Below are 24,215 nucleotides of genomic sequence, written 5' to 3'. Positions count from 1 at the left end.
TAATTGCGTTGCTAGAAATCCAAGACTCCAAAGGATAATCAGATGCCAAAGTTCACCCCCGAAACTCAAACCCATCTCTGCCCTTCTCTGTATGGATTTCTAGCACATCAATGAGGCCCTGTGCTTGGAGGGTTCTACAGGTCTTGCAAGCAAAGCCTTCCTTGGAGCTGACATCAGATTTTCTTGGATAGCTGGGGCTCCTGATTTATCAAGTGCAGACAAACAATTTTCAAACATGAATTGTAAAACTGGAAATAGACTGGAGAAAAATAAAATCAAGAAGTAAAAATTTGCCCTGGCAGAGACAGCCCTTGCCCTGGGCTCCTGTCTCGGGTCACCCCAGCTATGCTCAACTCTACTCAGTTCCTTGACACTCACACTTGCACGCCTTTGCGTATGTCATGACCTGTACCCAGGAAAGCCTTCATCCCCTTCTTTTATCTAAACGACTCTGACTTTTCATATGAAACTTGGTCCAAGCATCAGCCCAAGGCTCACTTCCCCTCGCAGTCCAATTACCTATCCATTCACTGTGTTTTCTGTAGGCATTTCACAACCATGGCACTTGGCCACCATAATGAAATCTTTGACTTACTAGGGACTCTCTCGCATCAAAGCAGTGGTTCTCAACAAGGGACAATTATGTGCCCCCCCCCCCACAGTGGACATCTGGCAATGTCTGGAGTCATGTTTGATTGACATAACTTGGCAGGTGCTCTTGGCCTCCGGTAGGTCAAGGCCAGGGATGCTTCTGGACATCCTACAAACATACAAGGCAGCCCCTGACAACAAATAATGATCCCACCCCAAATACCCATGTTGTTGAGTCTGAGAAACTAAAAGGTAAGCTATTTTTCCGCAAACCATACTTTGGTCAATTATCCAGCATCTAACACAGCACCTGGCACGCTGTAAGCACTGAAAGTATTATTTGGATGTTGAATGAATGAAGGAATACAGTATGTGATCTTCCAACCTCAGCTGAGAGAGGGAGTGCTGTGTGGTGGAAAGAGTGGACTTTGGAGCAAGAGACCTGCATTCAAACCTCTGCTCTGTAGTTAATATTTCAACTTGGTTATGTCATTAGCTCTTTCTGATGTAGTTTTTCCACCTGTAAAGTAGAGCTGATGTTATTTATTTATTCAACAAGAATGTGTTCTACACCTTGTAAATGCTAGGCTCTTGGTAACTTGCTGAGGATATAGTGGTGACTGAAACAGACATGGTTTTCAGCCTCCAGTGAGCTTATGATGAGGTCAAGAAGACATACAATAAGCAAACAGATGCATAGATTGCTAGAAATCTGACCAGGAAACAAAGAGAGTGCTGTTATGGAGTGTAACAGGAGGTTGACTTTGATGGAGTTGTAAGGAAAGGCTTCTTGGGTGGATGGAAAGACCCATTAAGTGGCCAGTCTCAGTAGTCCGGTCCAGATGGGAAAGCTAAGACCTGAAGGGTGAAAAGAAGCCAGACTTCAAAGAAAAGGGGCAAGCACTCCCTGGGCAGAAGAATCACATGCGGGTGCAAGGGACAGAAGAATCACATGCTGGGTTTGTGTAACAGAAGGGAGTACATGACCAGAACAGTATGAATGAAGGGCAGAGTGGCACAAGGTGAGGTCAGAGGCCAGATCAGTAGGGATTCTAAAAATAGGATTCAGAATTAAGAATAGAAAATAGAAATTTCTGTTTGATTTTAAGGGCAACTGGAGGCCAGTAAGAGTTTTAAAAACTCTTTAAAAAGGAGAGAGTATTCCAACTTTGCATTTAAAAAAGAATACCCGTGTTCAAAGCAACGCTATTCACAATGAAAGTCCATTAAAGAATGAATGGATAAACAAAATGTGGTCCATCCACACCACGGAATATTACTCGGCCTTAAAAAGGAAGGAAATTTGGACCCATGATGCAATTCATCTTGAAAACATTATGTAAAGTGAAATAAGCCAGTAACCAAAAGACAAATAGTATATGATTCCGCTTATATGAGGTATCTGGGGTAGTCAAGTTCATAGAGACTGAAAGTAGAATAGTGTTTGCCAGGGGCTGGGGGGAGCAGAAAACGGGGAGTGTTTTTAATGGGTACAAAGTTTCAGTTTTACAAGACCAAGACATTCTGGAGATTGGTTGCACAATAATGTGAATATTTACTTGAACTTGAATATATACTTGAATATATATTAACACTATATACTTGAAAGTGGTTAAGCTGATAATTTTTCTGTTATGTGTATGTTACAATCAAAATGGTAAAAAAAAAAAAAAAAAAAAGAATGCGATGGCTGCTTGGTTGTGGATTGGAGGGGAATGAGGACCAAAAGAGACTAGTGAGAAGTCACTGAAGTTTTCCAGGGAAGACGTGCTGGTGGTTTGGACCAGGGTGGTCACGGTGGGAGCAGACTAGAACTTTGACTTGTATTTTAGAGTAGAACCACAATAGTCTTCCCTGATGGACTCCATGTGGGTTGTGAGGGTAAGAAATGGATAAGGAAGCACTGCTAGGTTTCTAACTACACAAATGGGTGGGTGGCGATGCCATTGTTTCAGTTGAGCGTGATGGGACCAAAAAATAGGGTTTGGAGAGGAAACCAAAATTTGAGTTTGGCAGCCCCTTTCCATGACACATACGCAACCACGCAGATACACACTTTGTACAAGACTGTCGTGTGATGCAGATTTTACTAAATTATGAGAATTTGCCTCACAGCTCAAATAACTTAAATTGAATATTAGATATCACTACTAAAATATGTTAGAGAAGTGAAAAAAAATATAAGTTAATTTTGCTTTGTATCTGCATAAGGAAACTGGAAAGCAAGCTACCCTAGAAATTAAAAGAAAAAAAAAAGACCTGTGTGTGGGGGGATGGGAGGGTGGAAAAGAGTTCAGGGGGACACAAGTTGGACCACATTTCACTGTATGGCTCTACATTATTTTGATTTATAAACCATGTAAATGTTTTTTTTCCAGAAAAGTAAAATTAAAAAAATTAAATTAAATTAAAAAGTAATTTAGACACTCTCCACTGGGAATTGCTCAGTGGCTCAGCCATCCTCCTGGATTCTGACCCCCCTGTACACTCCCATGTCTCCTTCTAATACACCCCCTTTAGGTTGAGTCCTTTCTTGCTCCAGTGTAGATTTTTCTCACTCCCAATTCAATTAAACTCTCTTTTGTCTCTAATTTCAAATTCAGCTCTACGCCCATTTTTTGCACATTAAAAACTCATAAAAGCGCTCAACAAGGTACAAAGAGAGACCTAGGAGTGGTACTTTTAAATGTAATTCCTGCTCCACCCTCCCTTTCAGGATATGGAATAAGATGGTGGTAGTAGGCAGTGGTTCTCAACTAGGCAGGGATGCCATGGAGAAGGTGGAAGGGAGAAAACCCAGCAGGTAAGTGAAAGAATGTCAAAGGCAAACTGCGCTTAGTGAACAACTTCCCTTGGGACCAACCTGACTATATTCTCTACCCTCCTCATGCCACCTTTGTTGGGCATGTGTGTCCAGGAAAAGCTAATAAAACTTAAATTAAAAAACAAACAGACAAACAAAATTCAGTTTGGGACGTGTTAGGAAGGAAGACTGAGAGGCATCCTGTCAAGGAAACACTTACAGACCTTGTCTTTCTTATCTGTAGCTATAATCCCTACAATGGTTTCTGGGACACAGGAGGGTCTTCACAAATAATCACTGACTAAGAGGATGGATGGATGGATGGATGGGTGGGTGAGGGATGAATGGATGGTGGACACAACAAGAGTACAGTGTCACTGCAACCAAGAGAAGAGTCTTTTGGAAGAAGAGGTCAATCTGTCTTGAGTTATTTGTTGTGAAAGCCCCATGGGCACAGGCTGAGTGACCAGCACAAAGCAGTCAATCCCACCTATAGGGGCTAAAGCCTTAAGTTTGTTTCTACTCTCCTTCATGCTTTCATCCTTCCATCTTTCCAGATAGAAAGAGTGGGGCCTTATAAAAGACATACAGCCCTCTTTTAGAAGCTTCCTTTAGCGCCACAGTCTGCCCCAGGAAAGACTGAGAAGGCAAAGAGATAAAGAAAACAAACAACAACAAGAAAAAACCCCAAAATAAAACACCTGTCAAACTGTCACCATCCATGTGCCAAGCCTTTGAGGTTTTGGTGTCCTATTTTTTCTTTCTGAGAAAAGACTATGAATGCAAATTGCTACCTCAACTGTTTCTTTTTAATCAAGTGGGAAATCTTAACTGGGGATTAGATGACAATGAAGATAGAGCAGGTGTCAGGGGCCGGAACTTGACAGGTCCTCCATTAATGGCATCAATGTTGAGGAAGACAATGATGATTTCTCTAGCTAGCTCTCACATTGTTTACAGTAGAGCTGGGAGAACCAAATAACCCATATCCTTTGTTTCTAGCTACAAAATAAATTTCCCTATCTAGAAATGAAGATGAATTTATTTAGGCATTTTGTGCATTTTCCTTGGGGCATCTGCATGCTATTCTTTATTGCGTTGGCATTCCTAGGGATTTCTCAGATAGAAAAGATAGCCTGTGGAAAGATCACTTCAAACTGTTAGTTTGAAGGCCAAAAGCATGAAGGAGGAAGGGACAAAATTAGCGTCTTACTCCCTCCCTTAGCCCAGTGAAAAGCTACTCAGTCCTTGACAGACTAAAGCAAAGTGTCTCTGTGGATCCTTTCCCAATCTGCTGCTATAGGCAGAACTCAGAGTTCCCTTCTTTTTTTGTTCTCTCTACCCCTGTGTCAGTAACATTCCCATACCAGCACCCTCCACACTCCACTGTTCTTCCATTGACACATCTGTCTCCCACCAGATTATGAGGTCCAATTTTCTGGGAATCTCCAGGGTCTGACACAAAGCAGGGCTCTTAAGGAAAGGAAGGAAGGAAGGAAAGAAAGAGGGAGGGTGAGAGGGAGGAGAAAAGTATTGCAAAGCTAGGATTCAGACCTATGTTGATGTGACTCCTAAGCCAGACCTGCGTTATGTAGAATAGACTGTGGACTAGGCTTTTGTAGAAAACCCAGAAGTGTGGGTGCCAATAAAAATAATAGTGATCATGACTAAAGCAAACCCTGTGTAATACTTGTCATGAGTAAGGCTCTGTTCTAAGCATTTAAGTCTTACAACAGCCCCAGGCGGTAGGTATAACCATAACTATTATATTGTGGGGAAACTGAGGCACGGAGGTTTGGCAATGTGTCTAAGAGCATGCAGTCAAAATTCTTAAAAGTGACCCATAACTCTTAGTGTCTAATGTAGCAACATAACATGGGCCCAATTCTGCTGTCCTGACCACAGACTCATAGCACACAGATCCTGAAGTTGCTTAGTGCTCCCGTAGTCTGACCTCTGCCTTCTAGCAACAAGGCACCTAACCCAGGTAAGTGGTGGTTTCTAAGGGACTGTCTGGGTTGAGGAAAGACAGGGCAGATAAAGCAGGGACGAGGAGGCAGGATCGTGACTGGATTGGCTGCTGGGCTACAGAAACAGCTTCATGACTCGGAAATAACTCTGATGTGTTAATCTAGTTCTCTTTCCTCTGAACAGATTTGCAAAGTTAGCTGAGCCAATGGCCTACTTAAAATTCCTCTGATCCAGCGAATCTGGGAATCTCTGAGTCTTATTCCAGGCCATTTACAGCTGGTGCTCAGAGGACGTGCAGACACACACTAATGTGAGTGAGGAGAAATACATTACTTTCCATCCTAGAAGAATTACTTTCTCCATGAATCCAAATCTCATGTATGAAGAACATACCAATTGACCAGCACTAATCTCTAATGAGAATTTACTATGTACTAGGCCACAGGTATCATTCCAACCAGCCTAGAAGGTTGTTTCTATTGTCATCCCCATTTCACAGATGAGGACATGAGGACAGGAGAGGCTGCTTGAGTCGCCCAAGAACACTCAGCTAGTAAGTAGGGCAGTCATGCACTGAGGTCTAATGGTCTACTTCTGGAGTCTGTTCTCAGCTCCTGTTGCTATGACTACCTCCTAATTCTACCACCTGGTTATTTTTAGTCCCTGGTTAAACAGGAGAGAGGACCACAGTTCTGGAGGGAGCCAGGCAGATGTAGGATCCAATCTTATTTGTGCAATTTGGGCTGAGATTTGTGTGAGTTCTTTCACCTTGCTGAGCCCCCGGGTCTTCATCTGTGTAGGAGATACTGAAATGGAACTCTCATAAACGTCCTTCTCAAAATCATGTATCCTGGATCTGCTCAGTGTCCCTATATGCAAACCAATCATGCTTGCTGTTGGCAAATGTGGAAGATTAAAATGTGTTTCCCAAAAAATATGCTCAAGCCCTGACCTGATAGCTGTGAATGTGACCTTATTTGGAAATAGAGCCTTTGTGGATGTAATCAAGTTGAGATGTGCTCATACTGGAGTAGGGTGAGCTCTTAATCCAATCACTGCTGTCCTTATAAGAGAAAGGAGAGGGAGGCTTGGGTAAAGAGACACAGACGGAAGAAGACCATGTGAAAATGGAGGCAGATAATGGAGCAATGGGTCCACAAGGCCAAGGAATGCCAAGGATTATCAGCAACTACCAGAAGCCAGGAGGAGGCAAGGAAGTGTTCTTCCCTACAACCATTGGAGGGATATGGCTCTGACAACAGCTTGATTTCAGACGTCCAGCCTCCAGAACAGGGAAAGAATGAATTTCTGTTGATTTGAGTCACCCAGTTTGTGGTAATTTGTTATGGCAGCCCTGAGGAAACTAAGGCAGCACATAATGAGGGCATAGTGGGTGCATGATGGAACCACGCCGGAGAGCTGCGACACAGCTTTGTGTGCTAAGGAACGGTGTGTCGTGAGTCGATGGGAGGCTACATGAAAGGTAGGGAGGACCATCTTTTTACATATTTTTGCCAAGTCATAAAAATGGAATTTCCATACTTTTTAGAAGAATTGAGAAGAAACCTCCAGCCCTCAACTGGCTTTTCCCCACCAGAGGAAGTGAATTATCTGATTAACATGTTTTATTGACCCATCTTCTTGATTGGGTGAGCTTCCATATTAAAGGTCAGTTCTGTCTTCAAGGACACACATGGACTCTCTCTGGCTCTCAGTGCCCCATGGCCCCAGGTATCTGGCTGGGAGAGTGTTTGCTCTGTGTGCTGGTCCTAAGGCCAAACTTAGTGGGAAGTGTTAGGGTACTTACTGTTGCTCCCAGAGCCAATCCTGCCTCACACAGCAAATGTGGCCTATATTTTGATCTGTTCCTGACTCCTATTTCTCAGTTAGCTCATAATTCAGAGAGAAAGTGGTGCTATAAATAGGCGCTCCCTATACTCCAAAAGGAAAATTGAGACTAAGCCCTCAGGACATCTTGAGGATCAATCACCCTGAATTTAAACGAAATTGGTCCAAATCTTACCCCTACATCTCAGCTACTCTGCAGGCTGGACCAGTGTTGCAGGGTCTGCTTGGCAAGACAGAACATTAATAGCTATGGAATTGTGTCCAAGACTCTTTTGCTCTGGGCAACAATTTTCTCATCAGTAAAATTGGGGGATTGGATTAATCTCTAAATTCCTGCACACCTTTAACAGGCGTTGATTCTAGGGCACAGAAGGAGATTTATTGCCAACATCATCCGTCACCCTGTGAGATCAATTTCAGGTGGCCAGTGTCACAGGGAGAAGGTAAAGTGTGAATTATAGTGTCTGACCAAATGCTTCTTCACTCTGTCGGAGATCCTGGCTCTGTGCCTTTCCCTCCCTCCACAGCCTCCTCTCATGGCAGGGACTCCAGCTACAGTGAGCCAAGGGAAAGTAGAAGAAAACCAAACAAGCAAAAGGGGACATCTGCAGGTTATCTAACTGTCCCTGACAACTATGACGACCAGCACGGTGCTGGACCCACACACCATGGTGGTAACCCAACCAGATCAACTTTTGTTCTTGCCACTGTCTAGTTGCAGGATCCTGTGCAAATCACTTATCTCTTTGAACCTCAGTTTTCTCATCTGTAAAATAGGGATTCAAAGTAGTATCTTCCCCATTAGGGTGGCTATGACGGCTAGATGTGTTTAGAATTATGCCTGGCAAATAGGAAGCATTCTTTATAAATTATTGTTATTATACTTAAATTCTTTGACCCAAAGAATGATCCTCTACTAAAGGAGAGCACTCTGCAGAGGGGAGGACATAACAACAGGATAGGAGATAAAGAAGAGGCCTGGGATGAACATCTTCCCTCTCCCAAGATGGATACAGAGCAGAAGAGTCCCAGATGCTGCTGTTAAGATGGAATTGTTTGAAAATACAAAGTAAACAATACGGCTCAAGCAAGCCGTTATTGTCAACACAGTTACCTGTTTTGAAAATGCACAAAAACACTATTTTCTCTCAAACAAATGCCTCTAATTATCGGCCCTGCTGCATGTCTACTGAAGAGTTGTGAATGAGGTTTAAAATGATGTCCCTACCATAAACTTTCAGCCTTTTCTGGTATAATCTATGGATTAAATGAGCCTCAGTTTGGTTTATTGTTGATGTTCTTTAATGCAGCATTATTTTTGGGCATCTGAAAAATTTCAGGTGGGATTTATGCCTGTCATGGGTAGCTGTCATTTTTGCCTGCTTTATGTTTTCAACCCCTGTTCTCTGGGGGAAAGGGACCCTATTCGACTGGGGAACTGATTCCTCCAACTTCAACCAAGTGATTCTAATGGGGGCTGGCCCTCATGGCATCTTGAACCCACACTGCTCACTCTAACAGGTGGACACAGGACCCAGAGTTTGTCTAGTCATGGCCTCTTACTCTCTGAGCCATACACATTGTCCAAGGCATGAGTATGTGACCCAAATTGGGCCAATCTAAGGGCTTCCTTGGGGTTTCCCAAATTGGTGTTGGCTGAAGGACAGATAGAGAAGGAGGGAAAAATACATGATCATGGGGCTGCTTGCCTCCACACCTTCATGAGTATGCAGAAAGTCAGTGAGAGAGTGAAACCGGAAAGGAGAGTGGAGACAAGAGAGGAAAAGAGAAATCCCAGAAGAATCCCATTCCTTGTTTTCCGGGGATCTCACCCTCTCAGGTGGGGGTTATGTGAGCCATTAATCTCTCTCTTAGTCCAAAGTTTATGGAAAAGGTTTATGGGTTTATGACACTTGTAGAATAAGAGTTTGTCCATCCACCCATCCATCCACATGCTCACCCACCACTTTGTCAGTAAGTTAATATCTCCTGAAAGCTAACCAAGTGTCAGGCTGTGTTCCAGGCACAGTTTTAGGTGCTGGAGATAACTCAGTGAACAAAACAGAGCCCAGCCCCTCAGAGGCATTCTACCTAGTACAGAAGGCAGACAAAAAACAAATACATAACATATTGGATAATCATCAATGCTAACAATGAAAATGAAGTAAGATCAAGGACACAGAGACTGATGGGGCGTGGGCAGAGGGTCAAAGAGGGTCTCTCTCAGGAGGTGACATTAGGCAGAGTTCCGAACAAAGTAAAGGAATGAGCTGTATGAAGATGTGATCTAAGAGTTCCTGGTTGAGAGAACAAGTGCCAAGTTCATAGGTCTTCAGACTAACCGAGCTCTCTCTCTACCCCTGAGGACAAGGAGGGCATGGTAATCACCTGTGCTGCCGTGGGACTCAGCCTGATAGGATCCGGTCCAGTCAGACAGACCTGAAATTGAAATCCCCACCTTGGCTACTTCTGTGCTTGGTGAATGTATAAGTTAACTAAATGCTTGAGCTCAATTTCACACAAGTAAAATGATGGTACAGAACCTCCTTCATTAAGTCATTTATGAAGGGGGGTACACTCCATACTTCAGGTATAGTGTTAGCTCATGGTCTAGAGAGGAAGAGAGAATTTAAAGTTTTGACTATACACAGAACAAAGGCTTTATAGGGAAGTACTGAGTCCTACCTCAGGGCACCATGACGGGTAAGAATGGATGAGGGTGTGTGTATGTCAGCTGCCTCTGTTTTTATAAGAATTAATTAAGACGACCTAGGAAAAGTACTCAGATCCTAGTAAGGGCACAATCGAAGCTGGTTCTGTTCCTTCTGATTAGCCTCAGAATCATAGATCCTGAGAAGCATAAAATGATCAAAGCCAACTCCCCAGCCACAGAGAACTGAGATATGTTAAGTCACAGAGAATAGAACACTTCCCTCAGTCTGACACTTGAACCACCTATGCTTGGAGGGGGCAGTGAGATGAACTCCAATCTGATTCTGGCTATTTAAAAAAAATAATAAATAAGACCAAAACACCAGTTATCTGGCAAGCTGTTGAAGAAGTTAATACAAAGGTGGAAAATGTCCATCTGCAAGGATTCATCTAACACACGTGTACACTGCTCATCATTCTCTCGCCTTGCTCCCTGCCCTCCTGGATAAAGGAACTGATGATGCCTGGGTCGACGGTTCCTCCAGAACGTTCACCAGGTCTCACGCCCCGCCTCCCAGCTTTGCAGCTAAAATCACACCTGGTGTCTCACCTGCCAATCCATCAACCAACCTGTTTGAAGAACAAACCCAAAATACCGCGCCAGAGCCTGGACGAGGGAGACCGCGTGGCTTATGTAACTGACTTTGTTCTTCTTCCTGGGAGGGGGGAGGATGAGCCAGCAAATGGCTGGCAACTCTTACCCTGAGAAATCATGAAATGTGTTTTCCCTCTGCACCCCTGGCAGAGCAGAGAGTTCTTGAGAGGGGCGTGAGGAACTTGCTGAGATTCCAGACAGCCCCTTTGTGATAACGGGAGCAGCATCCCCGGCAAAGCCTCAGAATGCATCTCCCCAGGCTCCAATTAAGGCGGGAGTACAGGAGCCAATGTACACGTGGTCTTTTGCATGTACATTCCAATTTGGCTGAATTTTGTTCATGTCTGCATAGAAAAGGCTCTCAGGTAGATATGGTAGTTCACTTAGAGTGTCAACACCTGCATGATTAAAAACCCTGTTGGTCATGAGAGAAAGAGAGGACAAAGTACCCCTCTGGGAGTCCTGAGACCTGGACTGTGTAACCCTGGTGCTCACGGGTTCAGGATTTGGGGTGAACCTGCCCTCTTCTATGAAGGGCACCTCGGCTTCGACAGGTGTATCTAGGGGAGGCTATCTGAGGTGTCTTCCTGCTCTGCCTCTGTGAGCTGTTGCAGGTTCTCTGATGACAAAAGTCCCCTGATGTTGTCATTGTCAGTCATTCGGCCCCCTTCTATGATCCCCAAACGCCCCTACAGTCCAAACTGGGTCCAGGCAAGAAACATTCCATCCATTTCAAGACACACACAAAGGAGGCAGAAAGTCTGAACTGTGCTTCTGCATGTGAATTAACTGGTGTGTCTTTAACTGTTTTTTTCAAGAGGGATTACAGATGGGATGGGGCATCATGGATCCCATTCAAGAGGATTAGACCCAGCTTCCCAAAGGCCACGGTCCTCAAATTGTTCCCTTATAATGTGGCCCAGTGTCCTGCCACCCCCTCCGCCTGAATTCTGTCAGCACTAGAAGGACAGTGGTGGAGCCTAGTGTCCAGGAGACAGACTGCAATGCCTCACAAGTCGTTTCTCAACATAAGGGATTAAACTAAATCTATATTTATAGTTATAAATATATAAATAAATTGATTTTGGTGAGAGATGGTTTTTCTTTACAATCTCGAGCAGAGGCCAGAGTCCCCCTGATATGGTGACATCTTGAGAGGGAGAGGGAAGGGAGGGACACAGAAGTGCTCAGAATCCAGAAGCCCACCCTGCCTCTGCAGCAGCCTGGGGTGAGGTGGGGTTTACTGGGGATCATGAAGGATCGTCTTGATTCACTTTTTGAGGAGCCATCTGTGAACCCGAGAAGGAAAGGAAGCAATATATAATGAAATAAGGTGGTCTTCATATTCAGACTCGAGTTGGAATATTGGTCTTGTCACTCAGTAGCTGTGTGACGCAAGGGGGATAACTCAGACGCTCTGAGCCTCAATCTCAATCCACAAATGGGGGGTACTAGGGATGGTCTTACACTGTGGCTTTGAGGACCAAGTGAGACAATATATGTAAGGACTCCAGGCACGGAACTCCAGGTGCTCCTGCTCACCAAGTGGCTGTAGCTATGATCACAATTGAGTTGTCCTTGAGTAAATTAACATAAAATGGCAGAGGAATAAGGTAGTCAGCAACAGCAGTGAGCCCCAAACTCAAGCTCATGACCAGCATGCTGCCTAGGGTCCCTACACCATACAGAACTGGCCCCTCTGTCCCGACATGGTGGTGGGAAGAAGGGAGTTCACGATCAGAAACGTACCTGGATGCTGCCTCCAGCTGGTCTTTCCTAAGAGGGAATGAGAAAGAAAAACATAGAGAAAGTATAAATTGCATGAACAGCTTCGCCTCTCCCCACAATGGGCCCCAAAGCGTCCCTTGATGAAGTTGAAGGCACACAGTGGCGCTCTAGGGTGAGATGGTGAGTCTGCACGGGAACCAGTGAATGAGCCGACTTTTTCCAGCCAGACCCCAGGCCCCACCACAAAGGCTTGGCCCTAAGCTCTCAGGGTTCTTCCAGGTCATTCATTCATTTACTCACCCAGAGGATGGTTGCCGAGCTCCTGCTCTGGCCCAGGCCTTGTGCGGGGTTCAAGGGATTTGTTTAGCAGTGGGGACAGATCAGAAAACCAGGAATTTCATCACTTAGCGCCACACCCCCCGTCACTCTGTCACCACCATGTCATCATAGTCGACATCATCCCCATTATTGCTAATATTTATTGAGCAATAATTATTAGGCAGATACTATTTTTGGTTCTTTAGAAGGATTAACTCACTTAATCCTCATAACAACTCTATGAGGGAAGCATTAATATCATTCCCATTTTCCTGATGACAAAGTGAGGCACAGAGAGGTTAAGAACATTGCTCAAGTTCTCACAGTTAGGAAGTAACAGAGTCAGGATTCGAACCCAGGTGATCTGGTTCCAGAGCTTACCCTCCTAACCACGAGTGGTATGCACAAATTCCAGACACTGAGCCTTTGCCCAGGCTTTGCCCGGAATAGTGTTGCTCATCCTTCAAGTTTCAGCTGGAGGGACCTGTCCTGGAGTTTCTTATCCAAATCCCCAGGGTCTAGGCTGAGCTAATCTCTTAACACGTGGGACTGGACTCTGAACACACTCTTGTACAATCACACGGTAGTCTATGAGCTGCTTAGAGCAGAGCCTCTGTTGCTTTCAGCTCTGAAATTGAGCATCCCATACCCTGCCTGGCATGGGGGAAATGCACAATAAATGCTGAATGAATAAGTGGCTTATTACTGGGGTCTGGGGGTGGGAGAAATGGGGAGCGAATAAGAGGTATCATGGTAGAGAAGCAGAGGGACCAGCTGGGGGGTTCAAGTTCATGGGTCAGCTCCCTCTCTAATCTCAGGTGGCCTTGGATGGGTCATACATCTCTGGGCCCATCTCTCTATCTGAAGCATGTGCACAGAAAACACTCTGCCTTTCTAGAATTCTCTGGCTGTCTGATTCTGGAAGTAGGGAAAGCACTGAGAGGAGAGGGAAAAGGTGGAGGGGTGGAGGGCAGGACCTGCACAGGGGCGCCATGGAGAGCAGTGTTAAAGACATAGAGCCCCCCCCCCCCCCCATTCCTTTCTCATTCTCCAAGACAAGGATTCCATGCCTTCTCTATCATCGCACTTCCCACCTCTCCCTTCCCTCCCAGGCTATGAACTTGACTCACTTCTTACGGAGAGAGATCTGCCCCGTGTCCCCCCACCAAGTCGGCAACCTCGAACACTTGGCCCTGCCCACTCTGCTTCCCTTCTGTGCACACGGATGCAGGGTCCACACCCCTGATCTTCCACTCATGCTCCAGAACCCATCCCTCTGCCCTGCTCTCTCCTCCAGTCTCTCCCTTCCCCACTGCATTCACATCCATCCCTCTCCTCTAGACCCTTTCCATCATGGCAAGAGTCCTGGCCCCACATTCCACTCCATCTGGCACCTGCACTTGCTGTCCCCACATGTTCATTTCCACATCTCTCTCTGGTCTTTGCAAGCTTCTATGCCCATTGCTCCACGGAGATTGCTCCAGGCAAAGCGCCAAGAAACTCCAAGTGATAAACATCCAGTGGGCACTTCCCTGTCTGTCTCCATCAACCTTGTCACAGGATCAGCACAGTTCACTGTTATGCCCCCAGTGCCAAATACAGTGCCTTGCATGTAAGAGAGGTTCAGTAAATACTTGATGAATGAATGGGGTAAATAAATAAAATATTTGTAACTACATTCCAGACAGAGTGTTTAAGCCCTATTGTCGTTCACTAACAGTGGTTTCTCAGGACTATATTTGGGTGCCTAGTGTCTTTCCTTCCTGCTATAACACCAATACTTCCTTCCAGCCCAGATTCAACAAGCAGAGACTGAACACCTGCTCTGGGCCAGGTACTGTGACAGGTGCTTCCTTACATTCTATTCAATTTGACCTTCATGACAAGAATCTTCAGAAATGGGTATGATTATCCCAGTAACCCTTGTCTTATCTTAATTTTACACAATTTTCTCCCTAAAAAACTTTTTCTTCCCAGAGTTACAATGGGCTTTGGTGTAAGACCTTGTTTTCATGTTTGTTCCATCACTGACTAGAGGGGTGACATTAGGTGAGCTAATTAATCTCACTGATGCTCTGATTCTTCACTGATAATATTTGGGTTATGAAAATGGAGTTACCCCTTCTTCTTCTTCTCTTCCAGGGCATTCTAAAGATAAAATGAGCACCTATTAAAGCAGATCCATGTTACTTGGCCATGGAGGAGGACTGCTACATATAACTCCTTCTCCATTGCTGAGCCCTTCAATAATCTTGATGCTGGTCATAAAAAGAGTTATACAAAAAATGAAATGGGTCTTCTGGGTCAAGTAACTTCTACCTCTTGGGCCTAAGTCTTGCCTCCATTTTAGTTCTACTATCTAATGCTTGTCCAGTATGGTAGCCACTAGTCACATATGACTAAGTTAAAATTAAATAAAATCTAAAATGTAATTCCTCCGTGGTGCTAGTAGTAGTCAGATGCTCAAAAGCCACATCTGGCTAGTGGTACCATGTCAGACAACACACATGTGCCTTAGATAATTCTACCACAACATTTAGGGAACCAAGTGGTATGCACATTCCCTGTTGATGGAAAGCAACAGGTGGTCTTAAATAATTTTAAGTAGTAACAAAATAAAAATAAAAAAGGTATCCATCACCATCATCCATCACCACTAGCCCTAAACATATATATCCTTGTGAATTCATGAAGGACTGCACTGAGCTGGAAACCCTGCTTTGGGACCACTCCTTGGGATGGGCTGCACAACTTCATCCCACAAAGTCTTTGGGAGGAATGTCAGAAGATGCCACCAGCATGGAAAACCAGTCTGTCACTTCCTCAAAAAATTAAACATAGAGTTACCCATTCCACTCCTAGGTATAAAGCCAAGAGAACTGAAAACTTGTGTCCACACAATGTGGACATCAGCATAATAGCCCAAAAGTGGAAACCTCCCCAGATGTGCATCACCTGCTGAATGGATAAACAAAACAGGGCATCTATAATAGGATATTACTCATTCATAAAAAGGAATCGAGTTCTGATACACAAGACGACCTGGATGAAATCTAAAAACATGCTAAGTGAAAGAAACCATACCTAAATGACCATATGCTATAAGATTTCATTTTTATATGAAAAGTCCAGAATAGATAAAATAGAGATAGAAAATAGATTAGAGGTTGCAGGGGTTTAGGGAAGGGGGAGCCAGGAGTAACTCCTAATGGGGACAGGGTTTCTTTCTGGGGCAATAAAATGTTCTGGAATTAGATAGTAGTGATCAAGACCCAACTTTGTGAATATACTAAAAACCACTGAATTGTTCACTTTCAAAAGTACTTTTTAGAGTAAGTAAAACATAATAAGGGTGTTATTTTTTTTTTAGAAAAACATAAACAAAAGACAGTCTGTAGGAGGCAGGTGAGGACAGTTTTACCATGAAACGTATTGAGTGGGTTGAAATTCAGGGACATTCTTTTCCCAAGGGATTGACTTGTATCAGAATGGTTGCTAAGTGAACCTCTCTATTGACTTTATACTTTTGTCCTTGAAGGAAAGAAGAAAGAAAGAAAAAAAGAAGAAAGAAAAGAAAGAAAGAAAGAAAGAAAGAAAGAAAGAAAGAAAGAAAGAAAGAAAGAAAGAAAGAAGAAAGAAAAAGAGGAAGGAAGAAAGGAATGTTCTCTCTCAGTTTAAAAGCCATTCCCATATCACAGCAGCTGTCTGCAGTACAATGTATTCCTCCAAGTGTCTGACAGCCAGGACAATGCTTTATTTATAATATATCACCCCAAAAGAATGGGCCTCTTGCCAAGACCTTGGGCTGCACAGCAAACAGAAATCATCTCGGTTATGCACTCACAGGGGTTGCACCTGTTCTTGCTTCCAAGTCCAAGGTCACTCTGTCCTTTTCAAGGGAGTCCCCCTACCCCTTCGAAGACTCTTGTGACCCAAAAGAAGACTGATGTCATCCCTAACCAGAAATGATGATGGCAAAACAGAACTTTAGAATCAAAGGGAACCACAGAGACCATCTTCTGAGCCAGTGAATCTAACTGCAGGTGAGGAGATGCAGTCCATAAACCCAAACTCCATCACTCATTTATGGAAGCCTCGATTCTTCTTTCTCCCTAAGTCTTCTGCCAGTCATTACTCCCTGACACCCCCCCACCTGCTTATTCCCTTTCTGGTCCTCTCTGCACCACCCTTCTCGAGCTTCTACTTTGGTCTAAGCCCTGGCTTGCTCTCACCCTGAATGTTGCAAGCCTTTGTTAGCTGATCTCCTCACCTAGGATCTTGAGCCTCTCCCATCCACCTCCATACCCTTCCTGTCATCTTCCTGACACACGGATCTGATCGTGTCATACTCGGGTTCAAACAGCTTCTCTTTGCCCTCGGGATCAAGGTCAGATTCCTTCGCATGTCACCTGCGATTGGTGGATGGGACGTCCTGAGTAAGAAGCAGCACCTGCCACTGGAGGATCCAGAAGGGAGAGGCAAGCAGGGGCCCGAGCTGTCAGGGCCCTGTCACTCATGGTCTGGTTGTGGATTTTATTCTCTTTGTCTTGGTCATCCATTGGAAGGTTTAATGCAGGGAAATGAGCCAGTGGAACCCTGATCTCTTGAGTCTCCTTAAATCTGTGCCACAATCTGGTGATGGGGGTGAAGGGCCTGGGTATAGGTCCCATGATAGATGAGTGGGAGGGTGGGCTGGGGATGGAGGGGCCATTCGGCTAGTGTTGGGTCATGCTATGGTCCATGAAACCAAAGGGGTGTGGAAGGCACACACTTCAGAGCCGGCCCAGCTCCTGATGTGAGACTGAGTGACCCTCTACTCTTCCTCCCAACCCAGGAGGTACGGCGGTTCCACATTCCATCCACACACTGTACGTCCCAGCTCAGGACTGCAGTGACTAAAACCTAGAGAGGGGGTGCCTGGGTGGCTCAGTCGTTAAGCCTCTGCCTTGGGCTTAGGTCATGATCTCAGGGTCCAGGGATCGAGCCCTGCATCGGGCTCCCTGCTCAGTGGGAAGCCTGCTTCTCCCTCTGCCTCTGCCCCTGCTTGTGTTCCCTCTCTCTCTCTCACTCACTCTCTCTCTCAAATAAGTAAATAAAATCTAAAAACAAACAAATAAAAACCTGGGGAGGCATGAGGCACAGGCTGTTTTAGTAGCCCAAGTAGAGAAAAGGCCAAGGGCTTTGGGGGCCTCTTGATGGGGCAGACATTGGCCAAAATGCCCGAAGTTTCTGAACCCCAGCTCGCCCCGCTGTGAGAGGAGCCTGGTGACCCGACCTCTCCGCCTGTCTCCAGGAGCGAGCAGGAGCCACTGGGTCAGCCTAGCCCTGTCTGTCCAAGATGCTTTACTCTGCCCACGTCACTGAAGCGGCTGAAGGCAGGTGCACGACCTGCATTTCCACAGCCCTCTGCTGATTTTAATGCACCTTAGCGTTTGAGAGCCTCTGGGCTCTCTTACAGGGTGCCTGTGAGGAGTGAACGAAGTGTGAACTTGGATCCCTTGGACGTCCTGGATGTCCAGTGAATATTAACTTCCCTTTTCCCTTTCACAGGTGCTGGTTGTGGGCAGAGGTTCTTATTTTTTTTCCTGAGGCAATTAACTAATTAAATTATTTATTTATTTAGATTTTATTTATTTATTTGAGAGAGAGAGAGCACAAGCCAGGGGAGGGGCAGAGGGACAAGCAGACTCCCCGCTGAGCACAGAGCCCAACGCAGGACTCGATCCCACGACCCTGAGATCATGACCTGAGCCGAAATCAAGAGTCAGACGCTTAACTGACTGAGCCACCCAGGTGCCCCTGAGGCCTTTAATTTAATCTCCACCTCTAAGAACACAAAACAACATCTCTGGGTTATTGGAGGATTCCTTCTGCTGCTTCTTCTGCCTGCCTGTTCCCAGTATCCAGAAGAGTCTGCGGGTACAGGCCAGGGCCAGGGGCGGGGAGCATCCGGGACTGCTCGTGAGGCCCCCTGCGCTGGCTCCCCACTTCCTCAGACATCGGCCCTGCTCAAACGATGATCGGACCTTCCCTTGTCAGCCACTCCACACTGTCTACCCTGCAACCCCTCGTGGGGTCACCTGGGGAGCTTAAAACGGTACAGATGCTTGGACCCCACTCTTACGGGTTCTGATCTAATTAGCCCGGGCTGTAGCCTGCACAGTGGGATTACTGAAGCTCCCCGGTGATTCTAACAGGTGGCTTACACTGGGAACCATACGCTGTTCTCCAAGAAACTATGAATCCACAGGCACAAACACAGACCCACGGAAGGGACGGCCAGTCACACCCGGAGCATTCAGACAGGTTGCCACTTGCCTGAAGAATGGAAAAGAGACGACCGATTCATAGAACCTCCATGTCGCCACGAGATCGATCCTGTTGGGGTTGGTAGCATAATACCTCCAGGCAGCCTGAGGAGGAGAAAAGAGGGGCTGGAACCACCAGATAGAACTGCAACACTCTCACAGAATCCCGCAGCATGAAAACACTTGGGAAGCTCCTGACTCCTAAGAGTTTAAATATGCATTGAGGTGATATGCAGAGAAGCCAGGTTTCCTGGCTTTTGTATCTCCTTTGGGAAGGAATCCTTCTTTGACCCATCATCTTGGAGCCCTAACTGGTACCATGGGGGTGTGGAGAAATGCAGTAGGGAGAAGAGGGTGCTGGGTATAAAATCCCCAGAAGGAGCAGGGGTTACTCCTGATGCAAGTTTCCCTGAGACTTCTTAAATAGCTAGGAGGATAAACATTGTCTTTTGTGCAACTTTGGGTGCAAGAGACGGCCCCAGAGATGACGTTTGATTCGAATGTGCTAGAACTTCAGGACTACTGTGATGCTCTGGGGTTTGGGGGATAATAGAGCATACCCTTAGAGACAGGGACTGGCCATGGCACTACATTATGTAGGATAACATCATGTACCATCCAGTGTCAGACCCACAGACGCACAGAGACCCTCAGTACACCGGACGCAAGCTCATGGTGGGTGGTCACGTGCACATTGGGTCCCGCGCAGCTGAAGTCAAGGTACTCCACCCTCCTCTTCTCTGTGCTCTCAACAGCCCACAAAACCATGCACAAGAACACTTCTGCCTTTCTCCCCAGCTCACACTATCCTCCCCACTTCCAGCCCACACTGCGGGAATTATGCAGCTGCTGGGCGTCCAACACCCACTGGTGCATGATGGTCTACTGGGCAGGATAAATGGGCCAACTGTCCAATACTGAGCACGTGCAAGGTGTCTCCTCCTCTCTTGGCTTATGGGTTCTCTGTCCTTGGCTGATATGAGGGGCCACATCTTGTAGCTGACTGGCTAAGCACCTGGACTCTAGCCTGGTTCTTCCTTGTGAGTCCCTAGGTCAGGACAAGGTGGGAAGTGGAAGGAGGAGAAGCCTCGTATGGACTCAGACCCAAGTCAGATTCTCCACTCCAACACTGTTCATAAAACAGCTGATGGCTTGCTTGGTCCCTGTTAGAGTCCTGTGTCTCTTTCTCACTTGGCTTAGAATCTGGATGGGAGAGAGTTGGGATGGTCGTCATGTTCATGCCACGAGGACAGGTCGAAAGATCACCACGGGAACACCCATAGCCGTGTACAAGCAAGCATGGCTCGGGATCCCATCCCCAGCCCGGGCACACCCACTGCCGTACAAGCACACACAGCCCCACGGGAGCTCCCGCCCGATCCGGTTCCTCCCCCGGCAGACAGACCTGAATGAGTTCAGCGGCCGGCTTCCTCCTTTTCTCAAAGTGCTTCTGCCGGTGCTGTTCCTGTACCTTGAGTGCTAGTCCTGACCCCAGGATGCCCTAGAGGGAGAAGTCAGGCCTGGGTCAGCCCCGCTGGCCTCTCTGGGGGCCCCACCCCGACTCCCAGGGCCACAAAGACTCCTTTATTCTCTTCCAGGGAGTATGTCGCTGGGTTACGTGGAGGCTTGATGTCAGGAAGGCCTGGCTTCAGTTCCTGACTCTGCCACTTTCCAGAGGGGAGAGCCTGGGCAAGCCTCTTATCTACTGCACCTCAACTTCCAGGGGACTGGGCTAATAGTACCTTCCTCATAATTTTGTTAAGCAAAACCTGAAACCATCTATCGGAGCCATTTGGTAAGAAGTATGACACAGAACAGATGCCCAGTAAATGCTAATGGAATGTAAAAATATTTTAGCTGCTTAACTGGTCACTTAAGACTTTTACTGGACTCTCCCAGAATTGTGACCTGTTTTGATTTCCAGGTCAGACTTCCATGTGGACTACCTGGATAGAAGCTCTCCCTTTTCAAGTTGGGAGAGAGCTTCGAGACCATGCAGCACCCTCACAGCCCCTGACCTGTTCCAGATGAGGAAACTGAGATTCACAAAGGCCACATGCCCTAGGTCATCGAGCTTAGGAAAAACAGACAAGGTAGGCGACAGTGGAGGAAGAATATCACTAAGGCTAGCTCTGGGGGATGAAGGGGGTGGAAGTGGGCTTGCTCCATAAGAAGGTTCTTTCCAGGGGCGCCTGGGTGGCTCAGTCGTTGAGCGTCTGCCTTTGGCTCAGGTCATGGTCTCAGGGTCTTGGGATCAAGCCCCACATCGGGCTTCCTGCTCAGTGGGAAGCCTGCTTCTCCCTCCCCCACTTCCCCTGCTTGTGTTCCCTCTCTCTCGATGTGTCTCTATCTGTCAAATAAATAAATAAAATTAAAAAAAAAAAGAAGGTTCTTTCCAGCTTCATTATTAAGAGCCCGAGCCCACAACCCAATAACCTTGTGATCGTGGAAACCTGACTGACCTAAGCCTCAGTGTTCTCGTCTGGACAATGGTGATTAAAAACTCACCAAACTCACCATGATGTCATTAAATGAGATTGAATGAGATGTAGGTAAAGCATTTGGCACGAGTCGAGCACACAGTAAGTCCAACAAATGCTTTCTGTGATTGTTGTATTATACTTATGGGCACTGGGCTTTGGGGAGGTTATTCTATCACGGGTCAAGTACTCACTCTTGAGGGCGATGCATTTTTTTTTTTTTTTTTACATAAGCCAGTAAATGAAATGGTAGGACAAGGGAAGGGAGCTCATGTAGATGAAGGACCTGCCATATGCAAGGTGCTGGGGAGACATAATCCCAACCCCCAGGGAGCTCACAGTCTGGGGGTGGGGGGCCAACGGGAATGCAGCACGGGGTCAGAAATGCCTTTATAGAGTTATGCCCGGGGCGGGGGAGTGGGTGTTAAGTCAGCTTAAAGAAGGCAGCCTTGAGACTGGGATCTGGAGCAGCCAAACCTGTGGAGCTAAGGGTACAATAGGGTGGAAAATGAGCCTGAAAGGTGCAGCTGGGTCTGGGGGGCAGGGAGGGGTCCCACCTGTCACACTAGGGAGAACGTTGAAGTACTTACTGCTGGGAGAGCAAAAAAGGAGACACCAATTAAGGAGAAGGTGGCCGCAATCAGGCGGCCTTCCCACGTTTTGGGCGTCTTGTCTCCATAGCCGATGGTGGCCAGTGTGATCTGGAGAGAGAAGAGGTCAGACGTGGGTCTTTGCAGGGTGAGGGAAGTCAGGGACACATCAGCCGAGCTCCACCTGTAAGTCTTTCGTACTGCTTGGGGACGTGTTTCCCATGGGAGAAAAGGTACCAGGTGCCAAGTAATTATACGGGCGCCTTGCAACCACGCCAGCTTCTAAGTTAAGGATTTCCTACATAGAGTCGATCAGCTGACAAATTTTTCAATCATTGCAAACATGTGCATGTGCATTCTTGGCATATTTACATACTTGCGATTTTGTGTACTGCTATGTTTCCAATGCATGCATGCTGATGAGTGTATTTATATGTATGGTGTGCATGTGTGTGCATGTCTCACGCCTGTGCATGTGTCTGTGCTGATGCACGTTGTAGAGTCCTTGGGGTGTTTACAAGTGTAGGTTGCTGTGTGCACGTGAATGCAGGACAGGACAGCAGAGCAGTCCAGTGTGGGGCCTCTGGAGCCCAACTGCCCGAGTTCAAATCCCAGCTCAACCACTAACTGGCTCAGAGATCTTTCTTGGATTAATTACTTACTTAACCACTTCTTGCCTCAGTTTCCCAGTCTTAAAAAAGGGGCTAAAAATAGGAGTTCTTTGAATTTAAAATGTTAATAAATGTGAGGTGTTTCGAACAATGCTCTGGAGCAAAGTAAGCCTTCAGAAAATGTTAGTTTGGGGCGCCTGGGTGGCTCAGTTGGTTAAGCGTCCTACTCTAGATTTCAGCTCAGGTCATGATCTCAGGGTCGTGAGACTGAGCCTCGCATTGGGCTCCGTGCTCAGTAGGGAGTCTGCTTAAGGATTCTCTCTCTCCTCCCTCTGCGCCTCTCCGCTCATGCTCTCTCTCTCTTAAAAAAAAAAAAAAATGCTAGCTTTAGTACCATGTGTTCCTGTGGGATGAGCTGTGGGTCTCTGGGTGTGTTTGAAGGTCTGAGTGCACGTGTGTGCATCTGCTACTGTGTCTGTCTGCACATGCATGGCTTAGCTGATAACAGCCTACAACTAATGAAGTAAGGTCCCTGAGAGATGATGAGACCAGACTGTGCCCAGCCCTGACTTCTTGTAAGCACTAAGGAAGAGCCCGTTCCAGGTGCATTCCCTGCAGAGGGAGCTCTGGCTTGTGCCTACAAATGCAGCTGCCCACCTGAGCCCTCCCCTGCCATGCCCTCCACCTCTCTCTAACAGTCAGTCCCTCTGGGGGGCCTTCAAGATGGTGACTCACCAGGCCCCACCAAAGGGCATCTGCATAGGTCTCAAATTCCTCCTTCACCTCTTCTCCTTGTGCATCAACCTCTGGCACATCTTTCTCAACCAAGTAGACAAGGAATGAAGAAAGGATGAGCGTCAGGAACCCAATGTACCAGGCAGTGATGAGCTCCTGGGAAAGCAAGCAGTGGACAAGGGAAGTGGTCACTGGGAAGTCTGCGGATGGATGCTGGAGGCAGACGCGCCAGGGTTGGGGTCCAGGTTTACCAGCTCCATGACTGTGGGCAAGTTATTCACCTCTGAGCCTTACCTCTGAGACTTACCTTCTTCTTTTTTTTTTAATTTGAGAATAGTTGACACACAATGTTACATTAGTTTCAGGTGGACAACATAGTGATTCAACAAGTTTATACATTATGCTGTGCTCACAAGTGTAGCCACCATCTGTCCCCATACAGTGTCATGGCACTGACCATGTTCTTTCTGCTGTGTCTTTTATTCCCATAACTTATTCATTCCGTAACTGGAAACATGTATTTCCCACTCCCTTTCACCCATTTTGTCCAACCCTCCACCCCCTTCCCTCTGGCAACCATTAGCTTGTTCTCTGTATTTATAGGTCTGTTTCTGCCTTTTGATTGTTTGTTCATTTGCTGGTTGTTGTTGTTTTTAGATTCCACTAATGAGTGAAATCATATGGTATTTGCATTTCTGTCTGACTGATTTCACTTAGCATAATATCCTCTAGGTCCATCCATGTTCTCACAAATGGCAGGATCTCGTCCTTTTTTATGCCTGTGTAATATTCCATTGTGTATGCACACCACATTTCCTTATCTATTTGTCTATCGATAGGCACTTAGGTGGCCTCCGTATCTTGGCTACTGTAAATAATGCTGCAATAAACATAGGAGTGCATGTGTCTTTTTAAATTAGTGTTT

The 24,215-nt window shown here is 46.3% G+C and overlaps 1 protein-coding gene across 1 annotated transcript in view; it reads right to left on the bottom strand.

The window, feature by feature from the left end:
• Positions 1-24,215, bottom strand: part of KCNQ3 (potassium voltage-gated channel subfamily Q member 3) — a 306,087-nt gene that overhangs the window by 22,107 nt on the left and 259,765 nt on the right. The window contains exons 5-9 of the mRNA XM_036066382.2: positions 23,291-23,446; positions 21,945-22,055; positions 20,280-20,375; positions 18,885-18,979; positions 12,270-12,296 (exon numbers count right to left, since the gene is read on the bottom strand). Coding sequence (XP_035922275.2) covers positions 12,270-12,296; positions 18,885-18,979; positions 20,280-20,375; positions 21,945-22,055; positions 23,291-23,446 — 485 coding nt within the window. The remainder of the gene's footprint in view (positions 1-12,269; positions 12,297-18,884; positions 18,980-20,279; positions 20,376-21,944; positions 22,056-23,290; positions 23,447-24,215) is intronic.

The sequence above is a fragment of the Halichoerus grypus genome, chromosome 5, assembly GCF_964656455.1.
Source record: "Halichoerus grypus chromosome 5, mHalGry1.hap1.1, whole genome shotgun sequence".
Classification (NCBI taxonomy): Eukaryota; Metazoa; Chordata; class Mammalia; order Carnivora; family Phocidae; genus Halichoerus; species Halichoerus grypus.
The sequence above is the reverse complement of the archived record's forward strand: the minus strand, read 5'-3'. Positions and strand labels throughout refer to the sequence as shown.